The 20,754-nt window shown below is 50.7% G+C and overlaps 1 protein-coding gene across 1 annotated transcript in view; it reads left to right on the forward strand.

Moving 5' to 3' along the window:
• CADM4 (cell adhesion molecule 4) overlaps positions 1-15,741 on the forward strand; it is a 127,126-nt gene extending 111,385 nt beyond the window's left edge. Inside the window, exons 2-9 of the mRNA XM_035117228.2 lie at positions 3,603-3,749; positions 5,603-5,755; positions 8,765-8,905; positions 10,071-10,232; positions 12,338-12,428; positions 13,358-13,530; positions 14,206-14,334; positions 15,613-15,741. Of these exons, the coding sequence (XP_034973119.2) occupies positions 3,603-3,749; positions 5,603-5,755; positions 8,765-8,905; positions 10,071-10,232; positions 12,338-12,428; positions 13,358-13,530; positions 14,206-14,334; positions 15,613-15,722 (1,106 nt within the window). The 3' untranslated portion in view covers positions 15,723-15,741. The remainder of the gene's footprint in view (positions 1-3,602; positions 3,750-5,602; positions 5,756-8,764; positions 8,906-10,070; positions 10,233-12,337; positions 12,429-13,357; positions 13,531-14,205; positions 14,335-15,612) is intronic.
• Positions 15,742-20,754: the final 5,013 nt, after the last annotated feature.

Raw genomic sequence — 20,754 nt, forward strand, 5'->3', positions numbered from 1 at the left:
AATGCACATCCAGGGTTTTTTTCCCTTTAAATTTTTTTTGGGCCCCCAAGAGAGTGGGGCCCTAAGCTATAGCTTGTTTAGCTTTACATAAATCCGGCACTGGGAGCACAGGAGCAGCACTTCTCTTAGAAAAGGGGTTGGCAACCTCAGCCCCAGGGGCCAAATGTTCCCTCCAGGTTCTCTATCTGGCCCTCAGACTCCACCCTTAAGGGATCTTGCTTCACGCCCTCCTTGGTTATTTGGGCCGGACTAGGGGGATCACGTGTTCTGCTTGACGGGATGGAGGATAGAGAGGAGTGCATGAGTATGTGTAGAAACTAGCCGGCTGCAGAAAGATCTGCATTTCATTGCTCTACCCACTCAGTGGCGTAGTGTGGGGCCCAAAATTTCAACACCTGGTGGTGCCTCAATACAGCTGTGTGCTCTCCATAGCTGCCAAGTCTCCCGTATTCCTCGGGAAATCCCCGTTTTTCCAGCTGTTCCTAGCTGGAAAAACGGATTTTTTTGTTTTTCCCGGTTTATTTTTGCGCGGTGGCCATTTTGGAACTGGGTGGAGCATGCTCAGAAGTGACTTTTGATGCTGCTCTGCCCAGTTCCAAAATGGCTGCAGTGCGACTTGCGACTCCTGGCGCGGTGGCTATTTTGGAACTGGGCAAAGCAGCATCAAAAGTCACTTCTGAGCATGCTCCGCCCAGTTCCAAAATGGTGGCACGCTACTTCCGGTCTGCTACTCCGCCCGGTCCCTTATTTCTCCGACAGCAACTTGGCAGGTATGGTGCTCTCTCTCGTTGCTGGGCTCCGTTGAAAACTGCTTCTCCATGCGAACCAGGAAGTGGCCTCTCCAGGCAATGGAATGACTCTTCTTTTCTTATCTCTGCTGCCGCGATCTCCTGGGCAATATGGATGCCACTGAATGTGCATCCGTACTCCGTCTTTTTCTCTCCCTCCCTCCTCACAGCCCTAGGCACTGGCAACCCATGCTATGCCACTGTATCCACCGTTGCCTCTGGCCTGACCCACCCATGGTATGTGGCCCCTCTGGAAAAGATGTCCAGAAGGGAATGAGGTCCTCAGAAAGTGTCCTGAATCAGAACATTGAGCGCTTGGCCAGAACCTTTGTCAAGAGGCCTTCCGTCAGGGGGAGACTGGTGGGCCCAAGCTGCTAGGTCAGGGTGATCTCTGGACAGGCCTGGCTCCATTGGAAGGCTTTGCCTCGCCACCCTTTATAACCCCTTCGCTTCGGAAAGAGGGAAGAGAGCAAATTTAGCTAATGCGTTTGGAGAAGTGTTGAATGTAAAGCTCAATTTATGTAAAGCTTGCATTGTGCGGGGCTGTACGTGGCGGTGTCTTACGCAGCTCTTGGCATTTCCGTAGCACGGATAATACTTATAAATCTCTGAATCTTATTACATCTATTAGCATTCGGCTCTCCCTGTTTAGCATTCATTTAACATGGTGTTTTGAGGAGCTGCCGGAAAGACACGATGCTGACCCCAGGCACTTGTATTTCACGCCCGCATGTAAAGCATCCCTATCTTGAGCCTTTTGTGCTTTGCCTTGAGCACCTCTGGGCTGGAAAGGTGACTTAGGAGACCTGTAGGTAACCAGGCAAAAGCAGGCAGACGGTGTTGCTTTGGATGAGGCTCTGTTTCTCTTGGGAGGAGGCAGTCAATCACACAAAAACGTACACATGATGTACGGTTTGTATTTCCTAGCCCTTGCCATCTTCCTCTGCTTCACACACCCTGAAAGCCAATGTTCCTAAAAGGTTTTCCCCCTCCCATAGTAGCCCCTCTGCTATCTTCATTTTGTTTTATTGCCTTTTCCATTACCAGAATATCCCATAGTTTATGACTCTATAGAATAATTGGCTTGTCTCTTGCAGGGGTGTGTTGTTGTTGTTTTTTGCTTCTGATTAGACAAAGGGCTGTTGGTTGAGCATCGAAAGAGTTGGGGGGGACAAGAAGCCATTTATTTCCGCCTCATCTGCTTGGTAGGGGTCTCCTCTCACAGGCCATTGACTTATGTCCTCTGGTCCACAGTCTAGATAGATCATTGGGGTGGGGGATATTTTTCAGTCCAGGCCCTCAAACTTTGGAGGAGCAACAAGGAGCAACAAATGTCCATTTTATCTTTGTGCATTTGGCTACTTTCCCTGCACACTCACACAGCCTTCTCTCTACCCTCCATCCAGGCAAACGAGGCTATGGTGTGTTCCACTCAGGCAAAAAACTCTCAAGCTGTGAAGCAAGGCTAGTAAGGGCTGTGGCCTGGGAAGAGTTTCACGGGCCAGATTGTGAGGCCTGGAGAGACACATCTGGCTCCCAGGCCTGCGTTTCCTCAACCCTGTTCTATAAAAGCCAGAAAAGTAGTTGCTCCAGATGACTCAAGTAAGCAAGCCAATCAGCACACTTTGCTGCAAATGGTTGCAGTTTGTTCAAGGCAGTGTCCTCCCTCCCATATCTGCACATGCTTGATTACATACTATTGAGTTAATTGTATTTAGAAGTCCATTGATACAACAGTAGACGTCAAGGGGGTGGGTGGGAAACATTTTAATGCACTGATTAGAGGTTCTTAGCAGTTGCACTGAAGCCTCAAGACTGGCTGAGATGTCACAGAGAAGTTGCACAGATAGGAGCTTTCGGCTGCCATTGGCCAGGTTGCGTTCATGCGAGAGGACAGATTATTTTTTTAAAGCAGGCGCTAAAGTTGGAAGAGAAAGCAGGGCAGAGAAACTTGGGTTGGAGGAGAGAATCAGAAGAGAGAAAGGGAAACTATGCTGAGCCCAAGGAGTAAAGATTGCCATAGCCAGCATCTTGAAAAGTAAGAAGAGATGAAGGTTATATATTTGATTTGAAGCAACCGGTCAACTCTTCTGCTTCAGACCTTTCGGTTAATATTGCACAATTCCTACAGCAAGACACCTCTTTGCCCCTTGCGTCCTTTTCCTTGGTGGCTTGTGAGGGTGTGATACACTCATGTGATTATGTTCCCCCACATAAAGCAGGTGTAGGGAACCACTGTCCCTCCAGGTGTTGCTGAGCTGCAGCTCCCATCACCCCATCCATTGGCCATGCTTCCAGGGGCTGATGGCAGTTGTAGTAGAGATTTCCTGCATTGCAGGGAGTTGGATTACATGACCCTCAGGGTCCCTTCCAACTCTACGGTTATACGGTTCAATGAATTCCCACACTGGATATAAAGACTTTGACCTCCCCAGGGCTGAACTTCTAAATCCAGCCTGGAAGCCACACTCCCAGGCTTGCCCCCAAACCCTGCCCACTCACTCATCTCTGACATAAGAAGCAAATTGTGACGAGGGCTCTCCGCACATGCTCAGGAGCACTCCTTTGCTCAGTAGCACAGAAATCTGGCGAGGTGGAATATGTTCAGTTGGCAGCTCCAACATTCTCTGTGAACGTTCAGAGGGCCCAGTTATAATTTTGATCGCTTATTCATGAGTTTATTCTTCATTGGTATGCAAAGAGGGACTCGGGTGCTGCTACTCAGCCCAGGCGAATCCCCGCTCACATTAAAGCCCCACTCGCCTCCCGTGAACGTCATGGTAACCCATTCTTTTCTTTCTCTCCCTGCACTAGCCAGAGCTCAGGAGGTCCAAGCTGAGAATGTGACCGTAGCAGAAGGCGGCCAGGCCGAGATCAACTGCAGGCTGCACCAGTACGATGGCTCCATAGTGGTGATCCAAAACCCATCTCGCCAGACGCTCTTCTTCAACGGCACGCGGGGTAATAATGGGGCTTTGGGAACGGTGGGGTTGTAGGCTGGGCTGGAAAGCTAGAGGACCATAGAGATGGAACTGGACGAGAAATGCCACCCACTCAATCCCAGGCCTGCCATCTAGACCAACACCAGCACCCCCTACAGGTCAGCCCACTACAATGCAACCTGCTGCAAGAAGAGAACAAGTATCATATCAGAGTGCTTGCTGAGCACATGAATTGAGGCAGGTTAGCCAAGCCAGATGCCTCATGGGGAAGCAAGCACACAAACAATGTTCTTCCTTTGGGTTACTAGCCAATCTGACCTGGGCAGTGGGGAATTGAACGGTTACACCCTGAACTTAAGAACTACCCGGTCAGAGTCCAGGGCTGACCCAAGATAGCTTGGTAACTGAGGAGGAAAGGCCAGATGGCACCCTCCCTATGCTAAGTGTATCCTACTATGCACTAGGGCTGGGCGATATATTGATATATCATCCAAAACAGGTTTGAAGTCCGTTATCATGATATCGGTTTCAGAATTATTGACCTGTCAATATATTGTGAATATATCGTGTAGTTGTGGGTGTGTTGTGAAAAAATCACAACGTGGGAAACACCGTGAAGTCAGCCAATGCTTCTCTTGATTCTTGCAGCCCCTCTTGACTCTGCCGGCTCAGCTCTCCCCTGCCTCCATCAGGGGGCAGCGAACCACAAGATCAGGCACCAGCAAAAATCCCGATACGGGAAAAACCGCGAAGCCAGCCATTGCCTCTACATAGCTGCATCCTTATTTCAGACATTGTGATATATCTGTATATCATGAGGTCTCGCTGGTGATCTATCACTATGTTGAAAACCAGATATCCCCCAGCCCTAGACACTTCTGCAGCTTTCGGTAGTGTCACAGTGGCCTGGGTGGGCTACTTCAGAGTAACGACTCTACACAGCTCTGCATTTTATCCTTTTATTGGTGCTGTGTATTTACAGTGCTGAAAACAGTGCTATTTACAGAGGGTAGTACATGTTGTCAGTCCTCCACAGAACCTCCGAATGGCAGTTCGCGCGTTTTCCTCCAACAAAGTAATCTTGGCATACTGAATCTCCTCCCCCTGCGCTTCTTGCGCAATTCCGGGGTAGCTGGGATCGGCCTCTTTCCCACCGCCTCCCTGCTTCCCTGTTCCTTTCCCCGGCGGTGCCTGTGCTCCGCTAGGGTACTCAAGCTCCTGTTTCCACTTCCTGAATCACCACTCGAGGTCTCCCCCTCCCCGCTGGGGGAGGAGCTGGTGTTCAGGATGGGAGGGGGCTGTCGGTAGCTCTTATCCCTCACAGGTAGCAACCCTAAATCTTCCTGCCCGAGGGATCTGCTGCATTTGTGGGGCCGGCCTGGACTGAGTGATCCTCACTTAGAGAAGCCATGAACTGTACCTCCATGCCAGTGTTTCTCAACCACTGTTCCTGGTGTTGCCTGGTGTGCCGTGGGAGAATTACTTTATATATAGTCAATATAGGCACAGAGTTAATTTTTTTAACATTTTCTAATGGTGGTGTGCCTCGTGATTTTTTTCATGAAACAAGTGTGCCTTTGCCCAAAAAAGGTTGAGAAACACTGCTCCATGCTACCTGGCATGTTGTCTCAAATAAAGACAGTCCCTCATACTTGAGAGAAAATGGGGAACCCCCCTCCCCAAGATTGTATTTTTGTTGCTTCTTATGTATTTGAATTCTATGGAATGCAAGTTGCAGCACAAAATAAAACATAAGAAATAAAAGAAGCAATGGAAATACAATTGAAAACCATACAGCATCACACCCTGATGGCCCTCTTCTCATTTCACTGGTCCATAACATGAGACACCTTTTTCTCGCTCTCCTTACAGCCCTGAAGGATGAGCGGTTCCAGCTGGTGGAGTTCACCCAGAAGCAAGTCCGCATCGTGCTCTCCAATGCCCGCTTGGAAGATGAGGGCGGCTACTTCTGCCAGCTCTACACGGAAGACACGCACCACCAGATTGCCATCCTTACCGTGCTGGGTATGTGCTGCTTTCCCTCTGCCGCCACCCTATTTCAGGATTGCAACATAAACCGGAAGAAAGAGGAGTTACAGTACCATATCCATGAATAATAATAATAATAATAGTTGTTATTATTCCTAAAGCACCCTCTTCGGTCCACCCAGATCCTCTGGGTCTTCTGCAACAACCGAAACACATCACAGATACATTAAAGCCAATTAAGTTATTTTTAAAAAAATTACTAACAAAACCCACAAGCACAGTTCTTAGAGCATCGTGGAACTGGAATGAAATGGGGTGATCCTCTAGTCTAACCTTCGACTGGGCTCATTGCCAGAAGTGTTGGCACAGGAGATGACTAAGGACGGATGGAGCCGCTCTAGGTCTACGTGGAACAACAGAAGCCTCAAAAAGCACCGCTTACATATATATATTCAGCTTGTTAAATCCAACTAAAAAGTTAGTGGAATTGAAAGATGTGGCAGGTGTCCAAATAGTTTTTCATCCAGCCCTGGTACCTTTGTGACCTTTGGCCAGGATGCTGGAAGGTGGGAGCAGGTTAGCAAGAAGGTCAGTCCGTTCTTACCTTGCGGTGTTATGATGAATTAGGGCCAACACAGGTCTTGTGCAAAATTAATTTATACCCCCACCCTTCCAAAGGAGCCAGGGCAGCAAGCACACCTGTGATAAAGCAATCAAAACATATTTTTTAAAGAAATCCAAAATTTCGGATTTTTATTTAAAAAATTTTTTTAAGGAAAAAGGGTCCCGGAACTCTGTTCCAGAGAGTTCTGGCTGAAAAAAAAGCCCTGGTAATTATAATGATCTCTCTCACAAACATCTTTCATAGAATCTTAGAGTTGGAAGGGACTCCAAGGGTCATCTAGTCTAACCCCTGCAATGCTGGAATCTCAACTAGATCATACATGACAGATGGCCATCCAACCTCTGTTTAAAAACCTCCAAGGAAGGAGATTCCACAGCCTCCCGAGGGAGTCCGTTCCACTGTCAAACAGCTCTTACTGTGAGAAAGTTTTGCCGAATGTTTTGTCGGAATCTCCTTTCTTACGACTTGAAGCCATTGGTTCAAGTCCTACCTTCTAGAGTAGAAAACAAGCATGCTCCCCCTTCCATGTGAAAGACCACCAGAGATTTGAAGATGGCTATCATATCTCCTCTCAGTCCCCTCTCTTCCAGCTCTATCAACTAACTGCATGTTGTCCTGTTGCTTGAGGTGTGGCTAGGTGGGCCTCAAGTTGCTGCGCCTTCTCTTCCAGCAAGACAACCAGCTTGCACTTGCTACAAATATCCTGCTGCTTGTTCTCTGGCAGAATGACAAACATGGCACAGGTGTTACAGGTCACTGCAGCAGCTCCCTTGCCCTCCCTGTCTCTGGCCCTATGCCCACCAAGAGACAGAACTCTAGGCCTCCCCCTTAAACTCCCTCGCTAAACACCCTCACAAACACCCCTGTTTGTGAGACCTGGTCACAAGCTCCCAGGACCAGCACTGAGCTAAGTTTGACTTTCCCCAAAGAACCCTGGGAAATTCCATTTGTTCAGGGCTCTGGGAATTGCAGCTCTGTGCAAGATAAACTAACATCCCCAGGATTCTTTAGGGGAAGCCATTAAATATATGGTGTAGTGCGATGTGGCAGAGATGGAGAGGGAGACAGAAAGCTGCCTTGTCGAGTCAGGTCACTAGTCCACCTAGCTCAGTCTCCCTAGGCTTTCAGAAAGGAGGCTTCTCGCAACCTTAACTGAGACCTCCTCCTGCATGCAGAGACCTCCTGCATTCCCCAGCCTATAATTTCAAGTGCCTACCTAACCTCCCACACAATCACTAGACATTCATATGCTGCTTTTAAGGCCAAGCATTGACAACCAGTATGATAATGCTCCGAATCAGTATGCTGTATAATTTACCCAAAGGAAGGGGTGGGGAAGCCTCCACTAACAGAAGCTAAATCAGGTATTCTTAGGAAATTATGCAAATGTCTGCTTCTTTTCCACAATTCTAATTTTGCAACTGGGGCTGGGCGAGGTGGGGGGTGTCTGTGACAATGAAGAGCAATGCAGAGCAACAAAATCCTATTTCCTGACTCTCTGATATTCCGTTCACTCGCATCCATGGCTTCTATTTTTTTCCCACCCTAATTTAAGGCCTAGCAGCTTTTGTTTTGTTTTTGACCCCAGGATGCATTTGTACTGGTGATCTTGAGGAATCCTTGAACAGACCCAGAGGCCCACCTAAAGAGCTCACCACCTTTGCTGTTTGACCCCCTAGTTCAGTGGTGGGGAACTGGCAGCCTTCCAGATGGTGTTTCATCTTCTCTGACCACTGGCCACACAGGCTGGGGCTGGTGGAAGCTGCCACTGGAGGTTACCTGGTTACCCAGTGACAGGCCCTTCTCAGTGGTGGCTCCCCACTTGTGGCATGCCCTCCCTAGTGAGGTGCATCTGTCTCAGGCATTGGGTGGCTGAAAGGTCTGTTGCTGGAAGTGCTGGAATTATTAGCTATGAGAGTTTGGGTTATTGGGTTTGCTATAAAAAAATTTTTTAACAGGGTTTTCTTTTTTGAAGGTCTTGCCAGTTTATAAAAGATTGTTTTGAGATGTTATAGTTCAGAGGCGGCCAACTTCCAAGAGACTGTGATCTACTCACAGAGTTAAAAACTGCCAGTTATCTACCCCCCTTTTTTGGGTTCAGGTCAAAGTTGTTGAGCTTTTTTTAGGGGAGCCAAAGTTTCTGGGCTTCTTTAGAGGGAGCCAGTGATCTACCACAGACGTCCACTGATCTACCAGTAGATCTCGGTCTACCTCTTGGACATGCCTGTTTTAGTTGTATGATATTATAGATGCATGGGATATAAATTGAATAAAACATTTGAAGGACCCTTTTCCAGTTGGGTTTACCAGATCCGAGACTGATTTGGGTGCCTGTGGAGGTGATGCTGTGGTGGGATCCGGTGCTCCTGTTGGAGACAGCCCCACTGCCTGCCCCATAACCTGACTGCTGTTCCTTACAGTGCCCCCTGACAACCCCTTGGTGGAGATCAAGGAACAGGCCGTGGAAGGAGGAGAAGTGGAGCTCACCTGCAGCGTCCCCAGGTCACGCCCTGCTGCCACACTGCGCTGGTACCGGGACCGGGACCGGAAAGAGCTGAAAGGTGAGGGAAGGAGGGAGGAATCCAGGGACTTAGCTTCCTGTAGGAATTTGCTTTGGCCCCAAAGCTCCAGAGCTGTGAATTCCCATGCCAGTGGAATGTGCGGAATGGGACATAGTTTTCCTTTAGATTTTTCTCCTACTTGGGTGAAGCAATAATAATAATAATAATAACCACCAAAAATGCATATCTTAGGGTGAAACAAATAATTTAGGGTAAATTAAATTTGGAAACGTCCGCACTGAGATGAAATACAGTACATATTTAAACATTATTTTATGCACTTAAAAAACAACAACAGTACAGTCACACCTCATGCGTCTTTTCAGGTTACGGATGCGCCAAACCCGGAAGTCCAGGAACGGGTTACTTCCAGGTTTGGCGCACATGCAGATGCGCTAAATTGCGCTTTGCGCATGTACAGAAGTGCCAAATTATGTCAAATTATGAAAAGGATGCGACCTTTTCATGTTGCGAACGGGCCTCCGGAACGGATCCCATTCGCAACCAGAGGTACCACTGTAGTGGAACAGAATGTACACATGTGAACCTGGTAGGAACTTGAAGTAGACTGACCTGCCGTTGGGGACGTTAGTTAGCTTAGTACTGGGCTATCCAGTTAATGCACCTCTAGAAGGTGCTGGCTCTTTTTCAGCTTGGGATAGGTTTTAGGTAGCATCTCCCCAATAAAGGTTGTCATCTCCAAATGCCTGAGGTGGTTGCTGAGGCTGCTTCCATATGTCTCTTTAACTGCAGCATATACACAAGCAGAGTTTATTAGCAGCTCCTCCTACTCTTCCCCCTGCCTGCCGAGAAAATACTTAAAATAGAAGGCATCTTTTTGGCATCTTAAAAGCAGATGTTTCTTTTGGGGCTCCTTTTAGACTCGTAAGAAGGCGCTTCTGGGTTTCTCCCAACACTTCTTGGCTGCCGGGAACAAGTTCTCTGTGCTCACGTTGGAGGCAAGTAGGAGTCATGTTATGCGCTCCTACCCCTCCCGAGCACGGCGGTTGCATTTTAATTGTATGCAATTTAAAAATTAGAAAAGGAGAAAAGAGCCCTGCGGCAAGGCGTGACGCCTTAACTCAGCTTTAAAGGGACGTTTGCAAGCGCTCGGCGGGGTTGACCCATGGGGCCGGGGCACATGTTCTTTGTTTCTCCACCCCAGGAATAGGCAGCAAGCAGGAGAACGGGAAAGTGTTCAGCATCACCAACGTGGTGCGCTTCCGGGTGGAGCGCAGGGACCATGGCAGCGTCGTGACGTGCGAGGCCACCCACCCCACACTGCGTGGGCAGCGGAAGGAGACGCAGTACGTGCTAGATGTACAGTGTAAGTGACTGCAGGGGCCTTGCTGGCGGGGAAGAGGGGGTGGAGGGGCTCCGCAAAGGCAGGGTTGGCATCAGGCGGCAGGGCTGCAGTGCATTCTGGGCCGAGCTGGGCCCCTTTACCCTCCCCTTCTCCTTTGGGCAGGGTGGGCAGAAGTTACAGAGCTGTGGGCCTCTGGCTCTAAACCACTGGGCCTCTTGGGCTTTCCGATCAGAAGGTTGGCGGTTCCAATCCCTGTGACGGGGTGAGATCCCGTTGCTCTGCCCCAGCTCCTGCCAACCTAGCAGTTCGAAAGCACGCCAGTGCGAGTAGATAAATAGGTATTGCTGCAGCGGGAAGGTAAATGGCATTTCCGTGCACTCTGGTTTCCGTCATGGTGTCCCATTGCACCAGAAGCGGTTTAGTCATGCTGGCCACATGACCTGGAAAGCTGTCTGTGGACAAATGCTGGCTCCCTCAGCCTGAAAGTGAGATGAGCACTGCAACCCCATAGTCGCCTTTGACTGGACTTAACCGTCCAGGGGTCCTTTACCTTTTACTTCTCTTGGGAGTAATGAATGCCCAGGGCAAGAGAGCAGGGGGCTTCCAGAAGGGAATTTAATGGCTTATTTATTGCTTACCGTATTTATTAAATTTCTATACCGCGCTATATTTCACAATATCATAACAAGCAAAACAATAATGTACCCCTCCTCCCCTCAGCATAAAAGGCCCTAGATTGCATGATCAGCCCAAGACCTGGGAGAAGAGGAAAGTTTTTGCCTGGTGCCTAAAGATATGTAATGAAAGTGCCAGGTGAACCTTCCTGGGGAAAGCGGGGAGCCACCACAGAAAAGTCCTGTTCTCCTGTCGCCTCCCTCCAGACCTACCTACATGAAGAAGGGCCTCAGATGATGGTCGCAGGTCAATTCATTGCTGTCCTGATCCGCTTAAGGTTTTATTGATCAAAACCAGCACTTTGCATTGGGCCCAGAAACTAATTGGCAGCCAGTACAAGGCTGGTGTAATATGCTCAAGCCGTCTTGTCCCAGTGAGCGAGCAACCTGGACACTTCATTGTGAAATCGGTGCTGCTGATGACCCTACAGTTCTTTCTCAGCAACCTTCCAATGTCATCGTCATCTAAGTGCCAGCCCATACATTTATTTATTTTTACGTTCAAAACGGATTTCCCCTTGCCGTGGAAAATCCAATAAGTGAAAATAACCTGCTCTACATCTGTCGACACTGCTAGTGAATGCGTGAGTGTGCAGGCGCTGACGGAGGAGGTCATGGCTGCTTTGCTCCTCCTCAGTGGCTCTTCTCCTGCTCTCTGCAGGTTTGTGGTTTAGCTCTCGTCCCCCACACACCACAACCGCAGCCAGGGTTGGCCCTGGAGAGCTGAACCATGCGTCTGAGTTTGGACTACACACTTAAGGCAAGCCATGGCTTAGCTCAGTGTTCAGCTAAACTCCAAACTCCTCTCTGGGGAGCCTGGACACTTGCACGCATCCATGCCCAAACCAATGGTTGGCTCCGTGTGGCATGTGGACCAGGGCTCAGTGCAATGTAGGCCTGAGCCTAAACCAAGTGTCTTTCAAAAGCGATGCAGAAAATCCCTCGTTCAGAGACCCTGTTCAGTAGTGTGGTGGGCCAACTCAGATCTCTTCTGAAATTTCCTACACATTTTCTTCAGTGGGCTCTCAATTTACTTGCATGTTCAGTTTCCTTGTAGTGTAATAAGTGTCATTTTGGTGTTTCTGTTGATATATACTGTATATATAGATCTCCTTAGTTTTTATGCATACTGTTTTCTATTGCTCATTTTCATGTGTGATGCAAAAATCCAGAGAAACTGTCCCAGCTTTCCTTTGCAGTCTCACGTTCTTTCTATGGCGAGGTAGCTCTTTTAGAAGCAAAAGACAAGGAGGGAGGGATGCATGTATTGATACCGGCTGCAATGCCAGCGGAAACCTTAATTTCAAGCTTCTAATCGCTCTGACATCTGAAGGAAGCATTTCCTCTCCACGGCGAGGGTTGCAAATTGTCGGGCCTTGCTTGAGAAGTGTGACTGTTCTGTGCCCAGGCTGCTTCGTGACCTCCTGTTTATTCTCTCCATTTCCACCCCAGTCGCTCCCACAGCCAGGATCCATCCGTCTCAGGGGGTGATGCGGGAAGGAGACACTTTAGTTCTGACTTGTGACGTCAAAGGCAACCCGCGGTGAGTACTTCCGCAGGATGGGGAAAGCCATAATTAGAGGAGAGGCTGGAGGTGGGGGTGAGCAGGGGAAGGCAGGTTCTGGAATAGAAACACAGGAAGTTGCCTTGTACTGAGTCAGGCAGGTCCGCCTGCCTCCAGACTGCCTGTCCTATCAGACAGCCATGCTGCTGGGTTTCAAGCAGAGTCTGTCTTTCTCAGCCCTACCTGCAGTCCATTTTCAAAGCCTGCTTGACCACAGGCAGTGGTAGGGCAAAAGAAGTGGGCATAGATGCTTCTCCGAAGCCTCTTCTGCTCTTATTCAAAAAACGCCTGCCTGTCTATTTCAGGAGTGGAGAATCTGCTTTGACTCTCCAGAGTCCACTTCCATCAGGCCCAGCAACATGCTTGTGGTCCAGCAATATTGGGGGCGGGGCGGAGGATGCATCAGGTTAGCCGCTCCTCATCCTCAAGCCCTGCTATTGGGCAGCTGGAAGCAAAGGACTCATCCACTGAGCAGTAGGCATAACAGAGGGCACTTGGGGCAGGCTTTCCTTCTTCTGCAACATGACGAAAGCAGCACCTGCTGGAAAACCCCCCCCCCACACACTTAATAAGACCCCCCCATCCTTGCTCTGTGGCACCTCTTCCCTGTACACACGGGGCAAATTGTCCTTGCCTTTCTATACAGCTCTGACTGATGGATACAATTCCCGAGCGGAGTTATTACTCGGGCGCCCCTTGATCCAGCCGCTCGGCTCCGTGTCCCATCCATCACGGGCTCTGGCAGCGCTTGCCGCAAATAACCTTGATGGGAGGAAGGAAAGTGGTGTGTGTTTGTGTGTGCTTATGCGGGGGAGATGTGGCACTTGTGACCCACAGGGGCCACTGGAGATGGGCGTTGGGAGGAGAGGGGTAAGGTTAACACTGGCTGTCCTGACATCCCCCCTCAGCCCCACGGACATCAAGTGGAGCCGAGCCAACGACTCCTTGCCAGAGCGGGCCTTGACGGAGGGAGAGCTGCTGACCATCCCCAGCCTCAGCATGCTGGATAACGGAACCTACCTGTGCCAGGTGGCCAACAAACATGGCCGCTCGTCGGACCAGTATGTCCTGGTGGTTTACGGTAAGCAACACTTGTCCTTTGGTGCCCCAGAGATCATCTGCTCTCGCCTCCTCTCCTAAGCTCAGCCCAGAACCCCCGAGTTCACTGCTGTCCCGATGTTCACATGCGGCAGGTGAGGAGTGAAAAGTCTGTTTCAGGGCCATACCACTTTGGACTGCGGGTCAGGGGGAGGCGGGGGGGGGTCACATGACAGAACGTTTTTAAAACCCCGCACATAGAAAGTTAGCCTGTCAGGGAGAAACCTTTCTGCTTGCCAAATATTTTTTTCCTTTGTTTGGGTGATGCGTTAAGTCATGTGAGAGTTATCGGTAGCTGTTTCTGATGACCAGACCCCCCCCCAAACAACACCCTTTCTTCCTGGTCTAGATTAAGGGTCTTAGGTGCTGTCCCCTAATGCCAGGGGTGGGGGACCCGTGGCCCTCCAAACGTCGGTGGAGTGCCAGTCCCATCACCATCCTGCCTGGGGCTGGTGGGCCGCCAGTTCCTTATCCTTGCTCCTACGGCAGTGTCTCTCAATAGAGGTGTTTGCTTTCCCCCTGCCAGGAGGGCAGCCAGAAATAGGGTAGGCTCAGGTCTTCTGCCCCGGCCCATACCAAGGTATGACGCTCGCGGGGGGCACCGTCTCCACCCACCCACCCCGCCTCTCACACCTTAACCTTTCCCTGTCTTTGGCAGACCCCGGGGCCATTGTGGAGGCCCAGACTTCAGTGCCCTATGCCATTGTTGGGGGCATCCTGGCGCTCCTGGTCTTCCTCGTCATCTGTGTGCTTATAGTCATGGTGTGGTGCTCCATCCGGCAGAAAGGTCAGTGTCGGAACCCTGGTGCCAGCCGGGCAGATAAAAGACACAAGTGCTGATTTATAGAAGGAAAGCTGGGTTGCTCCGTGACTTTCATCTATCTCTCACCACTGATCTGAGAAACTGCCTCGCAGCACAGTCATTTCATGTGTCTCTCTCTCTGTGTGTGTATATTCAAAAAGCATATTTCTAGCCTTTGGGGTTGGAGTGAGGAGCTTGAAATGATAAAAGCAGGGAGACCCGGGAGGGCTTGGGGGTGAGGCTTCCTGCCACCGTAGGAAGGACTTAGTGGCTCCTAAAACCATGTGGGGAGGGAAGCGCTACGGCTGTGTACACATTGCCAACTTGAAACACAGCAAGGTGGTTCTTTTTCTCAGTTCAGATCAAAGGTGGTTTGCATAGAAATGGATCCAAACTTAGTATTTCCAAAAAAAAAAAAAAACACCCTACAGCACGGGATGCAGAATGTACAGGAAGTATGTACACCATCTGCATTTCTCTCCTAGCCTCTCACAGCCGGCTGCAGATTTCGGGGAGGAATTCTTGGGCGAGACGCTCAGAGAGTTCCCATCTCCTTGTTGCCTCCCACTTGCTTGCCCTCGCCCTCTGCCCCCAGTCTGCACCTCTGCCCCTAAAGGAAGAAGGAGAAGCAGAGAAATCTGCTCCTTCGGTTCCCACAGCGGGTTGGAGAGGGCAGGCCAGCCGCTCATGGCAGCAATCAGGAACTTGAGATTTCGAGGCTCAGCCAGTGCGTAATGGTACCAAGCCCTGGTGCCAGCTTGCAGTGTAACCACCCAGCTGGTTTGGGGTGCATGTGTTCGGATGGGGAAACATTCTGCTCTCCTCCAATTGCCACTACGCACCCCCTTGGCTGTGGGTACAATCGCTAGAGAGCAGAACCTGATATTCTCTGCCTTCCAGAATTCCTCTTCTTATTGCTGAAAGTTAAATCCAGTGGGGATGTGTTTGTGACTAAACACCCGTGAGGTCCCATTGCACATGCATAAGCTGGCGATGTGTCTTCAGAGCCATTGCAAACTGAGGGCGACAGAATGTGGCTTTCATACAAACAGAAATAGCGCCAAAGCAAGGATCTGTTCTCTAGTTGTGGGATGAGGACCAACACATGTAATTAGAGGTGTGATTCCTGCACTGCAGGGGGTCGGACTGGGAGACCCTTGGGGTCCTTTCCAAATCTATGATTCTATGAATGGAGTCTCCTTAGCAAGGTCTTGTGCCCAGTCTTCTCCTCAACTCACACACACACCCGTCCTCTTTTTACAGGCTCCTACCTGACGCACGAGGCAAGCGGCCTGGACGAGCACGGAGAAGCCCGCGAGGCCTTTCTGAACGGCGGCGATGGCCACAAACGCAAGGAGGAATTCTTCATCTGAGCCTGGGAGAGGGGAGGGGGAAGGGGAGGGGTGCTAGGGGCTGAGCGCTGGGGGCAGAGCGGCCGAGGAGGGGGGAGAGATTTATAGAAAAGCTGCCACTCTTGCTGGGGGAGGGGAGGGAGGGGGAAAGAAGGGTTGGATTAAAAAGAAAAAAAACACTTTAAAAATATCCATTGTGTAAAAAAAAAAAAAAGGAGAGGGGTACCACACACATGGCCACCACTTGTTCGGTTTTATTTTTGAAACCGAGGACTTTAGCCCCACCCCAGCTATGAAGCTCCGCCTCCTGCCATTGGCTGACTCCTCCCCCCTCAAACCCTCTGCACCAGAGCTATTTCCTGTTACTTCTGGGGAGGGTGTATGCGTGTGTGTGTGTGAGAGAGAGAGTGTGTGTGCGTGCGTGTGCATGGCCCCACTTCCATAAAAAAAAGAGCAGGAGGCTGGGGTAGCCACAACCCTTTTCTCTTTGGGGACAGGCAGAGCCCTGTGGGAGGGCTTGGGTCTCTTTGTAAATAGTGTAGAAGCCACCCGGCGAGGCAGGTGGAGAGGACACCCAGAGACCCAGGGCTGCTGTGACTGCAAGGGTGAGTCACGGTGTCAAAGAGCCCTTCCCCTTGGAGGGACTGTGGCTCGTTAGCTCTGGGTTTGCTTGTTTGCTTTTTTCCCCAATATTAGCACTGAGTTTCAGAATATCTGGGGAGGGAGATGGGGCTAACATATTTTGCTCTGGAGCGCCAGGATCTCCCCAGCAGCCCTGGAGGAAACGGAGGAAACTCTCGAGTTCAGGGAAGGCGACTGGGGGGGGGAGGGAGGAGAGAGAGCCATTCTGTGAGTTGGGACCCCCCCCCTCGGGTGTGTTTTGCCCCCAGCCGCTGAGGAGGGGAGCCGCTGGGTTGGAGTGTTTGGCGTGCAGCATGACAGGAGCGTGAGGCTGGGAGTCGGCGGGTCGCCTTGAGTTGTCTTCAGGGCGCCTGGCCCCATATCTCTCTCAGCCGCACCTTCCCCCCCCCCACTGCTAAGCCCAGGGCCGCTCAAGCCGTGTGGGGCCTTATGAAGCAGGTTGGACTCTTTTTTTTTCTTCCTTCAAAGCCATGATAGTTTGGGGAGGGAGAGGGAGGGTGGGAAGAGGAAAGGGGGGGTGTCTGTCTGTCTCTGTCGTCCTTGTTATGTGATGTGCCCAGCTGGGGACAGGCGATGGGACTACGGAGCCCCATTGGCGCATCGACCTCCCCCCCCCAGCCGACACTTTGTCCTTGACAGCCAAGTGTTGCCCCCTGGCCCACAGCCCAGCTTCTGCAGAAAGTGGAGGACATTGGAAAAGAATTTGCATCCGTTTGAATTTGTCAGCATATGCAGATTTGACTGTGGCCAGTTTCAGCTCCTCCTCCTCCTCCTCCTCACCTTTGGGCCTGGTGGCCACGATGTTACGCCATCCCATCCCCAGACCCCCCCCCCCCCGAGAGAGAAACCGCCGTGTCGCTCGCAACACCCCCTTGCCCCTTCCTCCCTCTCCGCTCGGCCTCCCTCCCTGGAAGCAGCTGGGATCGCCCTCGAAGAAGACAAGAGGCTCAGCAATAGGCACCCCTCCCTCGGCACCTGTCTGGATGTTGCTTTCATAGGTTCAACCTCCCCCAAACACAGCTGCGGTAAAGGGTCGGTAAAGAAACGAACCCCTGTTACAAACGGCTAGTCCTCCACCCCAGAGGTGGCTGCAATGCACTGCTGCAGGATGGAATGCTGGCGACTGCCAATGGGAGGAATCCTCTGTGGAAATGGCTGCTCCGGAGGCAGCTGCCACCCCACCCCGAGGTCCAGTGCCATGATTGAGTCTTGAACCACAAAAGGGGGGGTGCTGAACCCCATCTCTTCCCCGCTCCCTTCTCCCCCGCTCCTCACTCCACTCCTGGTCTTCTTGGTTCCTTCCATCCTTGCCGACGTCCCTCATTTTGTGCCAGTAGATGCCCACTCCTCGCTTTCCCTCGAATTTCCATCCCACCCCCTTTCCCCTCTGTCTTTTGTCTGGGGAACAAAACAGAAGAAAAGAAACCGACGTGTGATTCTGTGTCCGTCTCTGGCTCGCGGTTTTTATTTTATATTGTTTGTGTCTCGGAAGGGGAGATTAAAAAAAAATGAAAAGAATGGAAAATATAATAATTAATATATAACTGGGGGTCGGGAGTATGCAGGGGGGCTTGTTCCTCTGCAGCCCAAGACTGTTTCCCCCACGCCCGAAAGTTAATATATATGTAAATATCTATGTCTGCCTTTTAACCACCTTTGATACTTCAATAAATCCCCCTGATTAATTCTTTTAACACCAGTGGTTGTGGTATCCTTGTTCATGAGTGTGTGCTGTGGAAGCGGTGCTGGCTCTGGAAATGCAAAGAACATAAGGTGAACCCTCCTGGGTCACGAAGAGTCGGACACGACTAAACAACAACAACCTGGATCAGGCTGGGGGCTCATAGAGTCCAGCAACCCGTTTTCCCAGAGGCCAGCCAGACACCCACGACAAGCCTGAAAGCAGGACCTGAGCCCTGCAGCCCCCTCCCCTCCTGTGGTTTCCAGCAACCGGTATTCAGAAGTGGAGGTAATGATGTGAGCTCTCTTCGGCTGCCCAACTCTCCAATCCTTCAAGAGTTGAAGCAGACAAACAGGGAATTCTTCTCCACTGCATCCATCTCTAGCCAGGTGCCCAGTAACAGTGGAGAGTAACAGGGTGAGGCGGGGGCTATTATTTCCCAGTCCTGGAGCCCCAGCAAGCTGCCCAGCCTCAATGTCCTCTGGAGCGAACCCTGTGCAGGAGATCCAGCCTGTTTTCCTGTGTTGGGGGTGCTACTGACAGAGCTTAAAGCAGCAGCAAGCAAATTCGATGCTTTTCCCATCACAATCTTTCTGCGGCAAAAGCGGGGGGGGGGGAGAGAACAGACATATGAAGCCAACAAGGGCAGCAAAGCCCCATGGGAGTTCACTGCCATTGCTCAGCCAAACACCAAATCCACTCTCATCCGCAGAGGCACGCCACCGTTGCTCCCATTTCACAGATAAGAAATGGAGGCTGGGAGAGTGTGCTTTGCCCCCAACCAAGGCTGCACAAGCATCCATGCCAGAGATGGGATTCGAATCTGTGTTTTGCCAGATCCCATTCTGTCCTCTAGATCATCCTCCTCACATTCCCTCTCTGAGGGCCTTGGGGAAGTGCCTCCCCAACCCCTTTGGTTTATTTTCACAGTAATGTTGGGGCTTGAGAGATGCAGCCATATCCTCAGGCCACCCAGTGAACTTGGGTGTTGAGTAGCTCCCCATCCAAAGCCATTGTGCACGTCTGGCTCTTCCTGCAATCCCTAACGCTCTGTGGCCGTTCTGCCCCACTGCTGTCCCGGTACTGGATTCCTGCTCCTCTGGTCCATGTTCTTGCCCCCATAACATACTGCATGCACTGCTCTCACATCTTTATGCAGCATCTGTACACACACACACCGCCTGGTCTTCTGCTGTGCCTGTTTCCAGTCCCTGAACAAATGTGCTAAGCCCCCATTTCAGCTGAGGACGGAGAGCCCTGCACATTAGTTCCTGCTTTCCCTTCCATTTCTCTCCTTCACTCTCATTTTTATTACTCCGCCGGGTCCCTCTACGCGTCCCCCATCTGTCATTCTGTACAAAACTCTCTTCTCGTGGAAAACATTCCGACTGGGAGCTACCGGAAAAAATATTTTAAAACAATTGCAGGAGTGGGGGGAATTTAATGTTCAACAAAATGGCATAAATTCTGGGTTTGCGGCACTTTCTGCTCGCGCTTGCCCAAGAAGCTGGAGTGACAATCTAGGTAAAAGCAACGGACCCAGCGCTCCCTGCACTCCTCCTGCCTTGGACTCAGTTATTCCTGACCTACAGCTGTGGTTTCCCCGGTCAGGATCAGGCCAAGAAGCCCATCTGGCTGAGCCATTTGGATCATGCCCATGACCTCATCTATTGGTGTGGTCTTCGTTCGTTTGAGATACCTGTGCACCCTCTTGGCTGATACTCTTCAGCTATTGTCATGACACCCCCATGACTTTGAGTGATGAAGACAAAACGTGTGTCTCAGTGTGGTGAAAACAGATTTGGACAGGTGCACACTTCATTCCAAGGCATGAGGGGGCCGGAGAACAAATAATATATATCCAAATCACCAGCTCCAGGTTATATAAGAAGAGCCTGCTGGATCAGGCCAATGGCCCATCCAGTCCAGCATCCTGTTCTCACAGTGGCCAGCCATAGCATTTTAAGACCCTGCCGTGTCCTGATGTAGCATTTTGGGGCAGAGTACCCAGCATGAGGCCTGGAAACGATGCCTTATGAGGAATGGCTTAGGGAGCTGGGTCTGTTTAGCCTGGAGAAGAGAAGGTTAAGGGGTGATATGATAGCCATGTTCAAATATATAAAAGGATGTCATATAGAGGAGGGTGAAAGGTTGTTTTCTGCTGCTCCAGAGAAGCGGACACGGAGCAATGGATTCAAGCTACAAGAAAGAAGATTCCACTTAAACATTAGGAAGAACTTCCTGACAGTAAGAGCAGTTTGACAGTGGAATTTGCTGCCAAGGAGTGTGGTGGAGTCTCCTTCTTTGGAGGTCTTTAAGGGGAGGCTTGACAGCCACCTGTCAGGAATGCTTTGATGGTGTTTCGTGCTTGGCAGGGGGTTGGACTGGATGGCCCTTGTGGTCTCTTCCAACTTTTATGATTCTGTGATTTCCTCCAGATGTTCCTGAACTAAAATGCTCAACATCCTTGGCCAAGGTAGCTGCGGCTGATTGGAGGTGGGTTTAATCTGGAGAGCACATTGTTAGCTATCCCTGGTCTGGGGCATTGTGGGAAATTTAAATGGCAGCACTCCTTTGGGGGGGGGGAAAGGCGATGGGGCACACCATGTTAACACTCCAATGTGACTCACAGCGGAGCATTGTGAGAAATCAAAAGGGAGGCACCCAGCAGTCCAGTGCTCATTGGGGCAAACATTGGTTTAAAAGGGGCCCAGGACGGGCATCCACAAT

The sequence above is a fragment of the Zootoca vivipara genome, chromosome 6 (genome assembly GCF_963506605.1).
Source record: "Zootoca vivipara chromosome 6, rZooViv1.1, whole genome shotgun sequence".
Classification (NCBI taxonomy): Eukaryota; Metazoa; Chordata; class Lepidosauria; order Squamata; family Lacertidae; genus Zootoca; species Zootoca vivipara.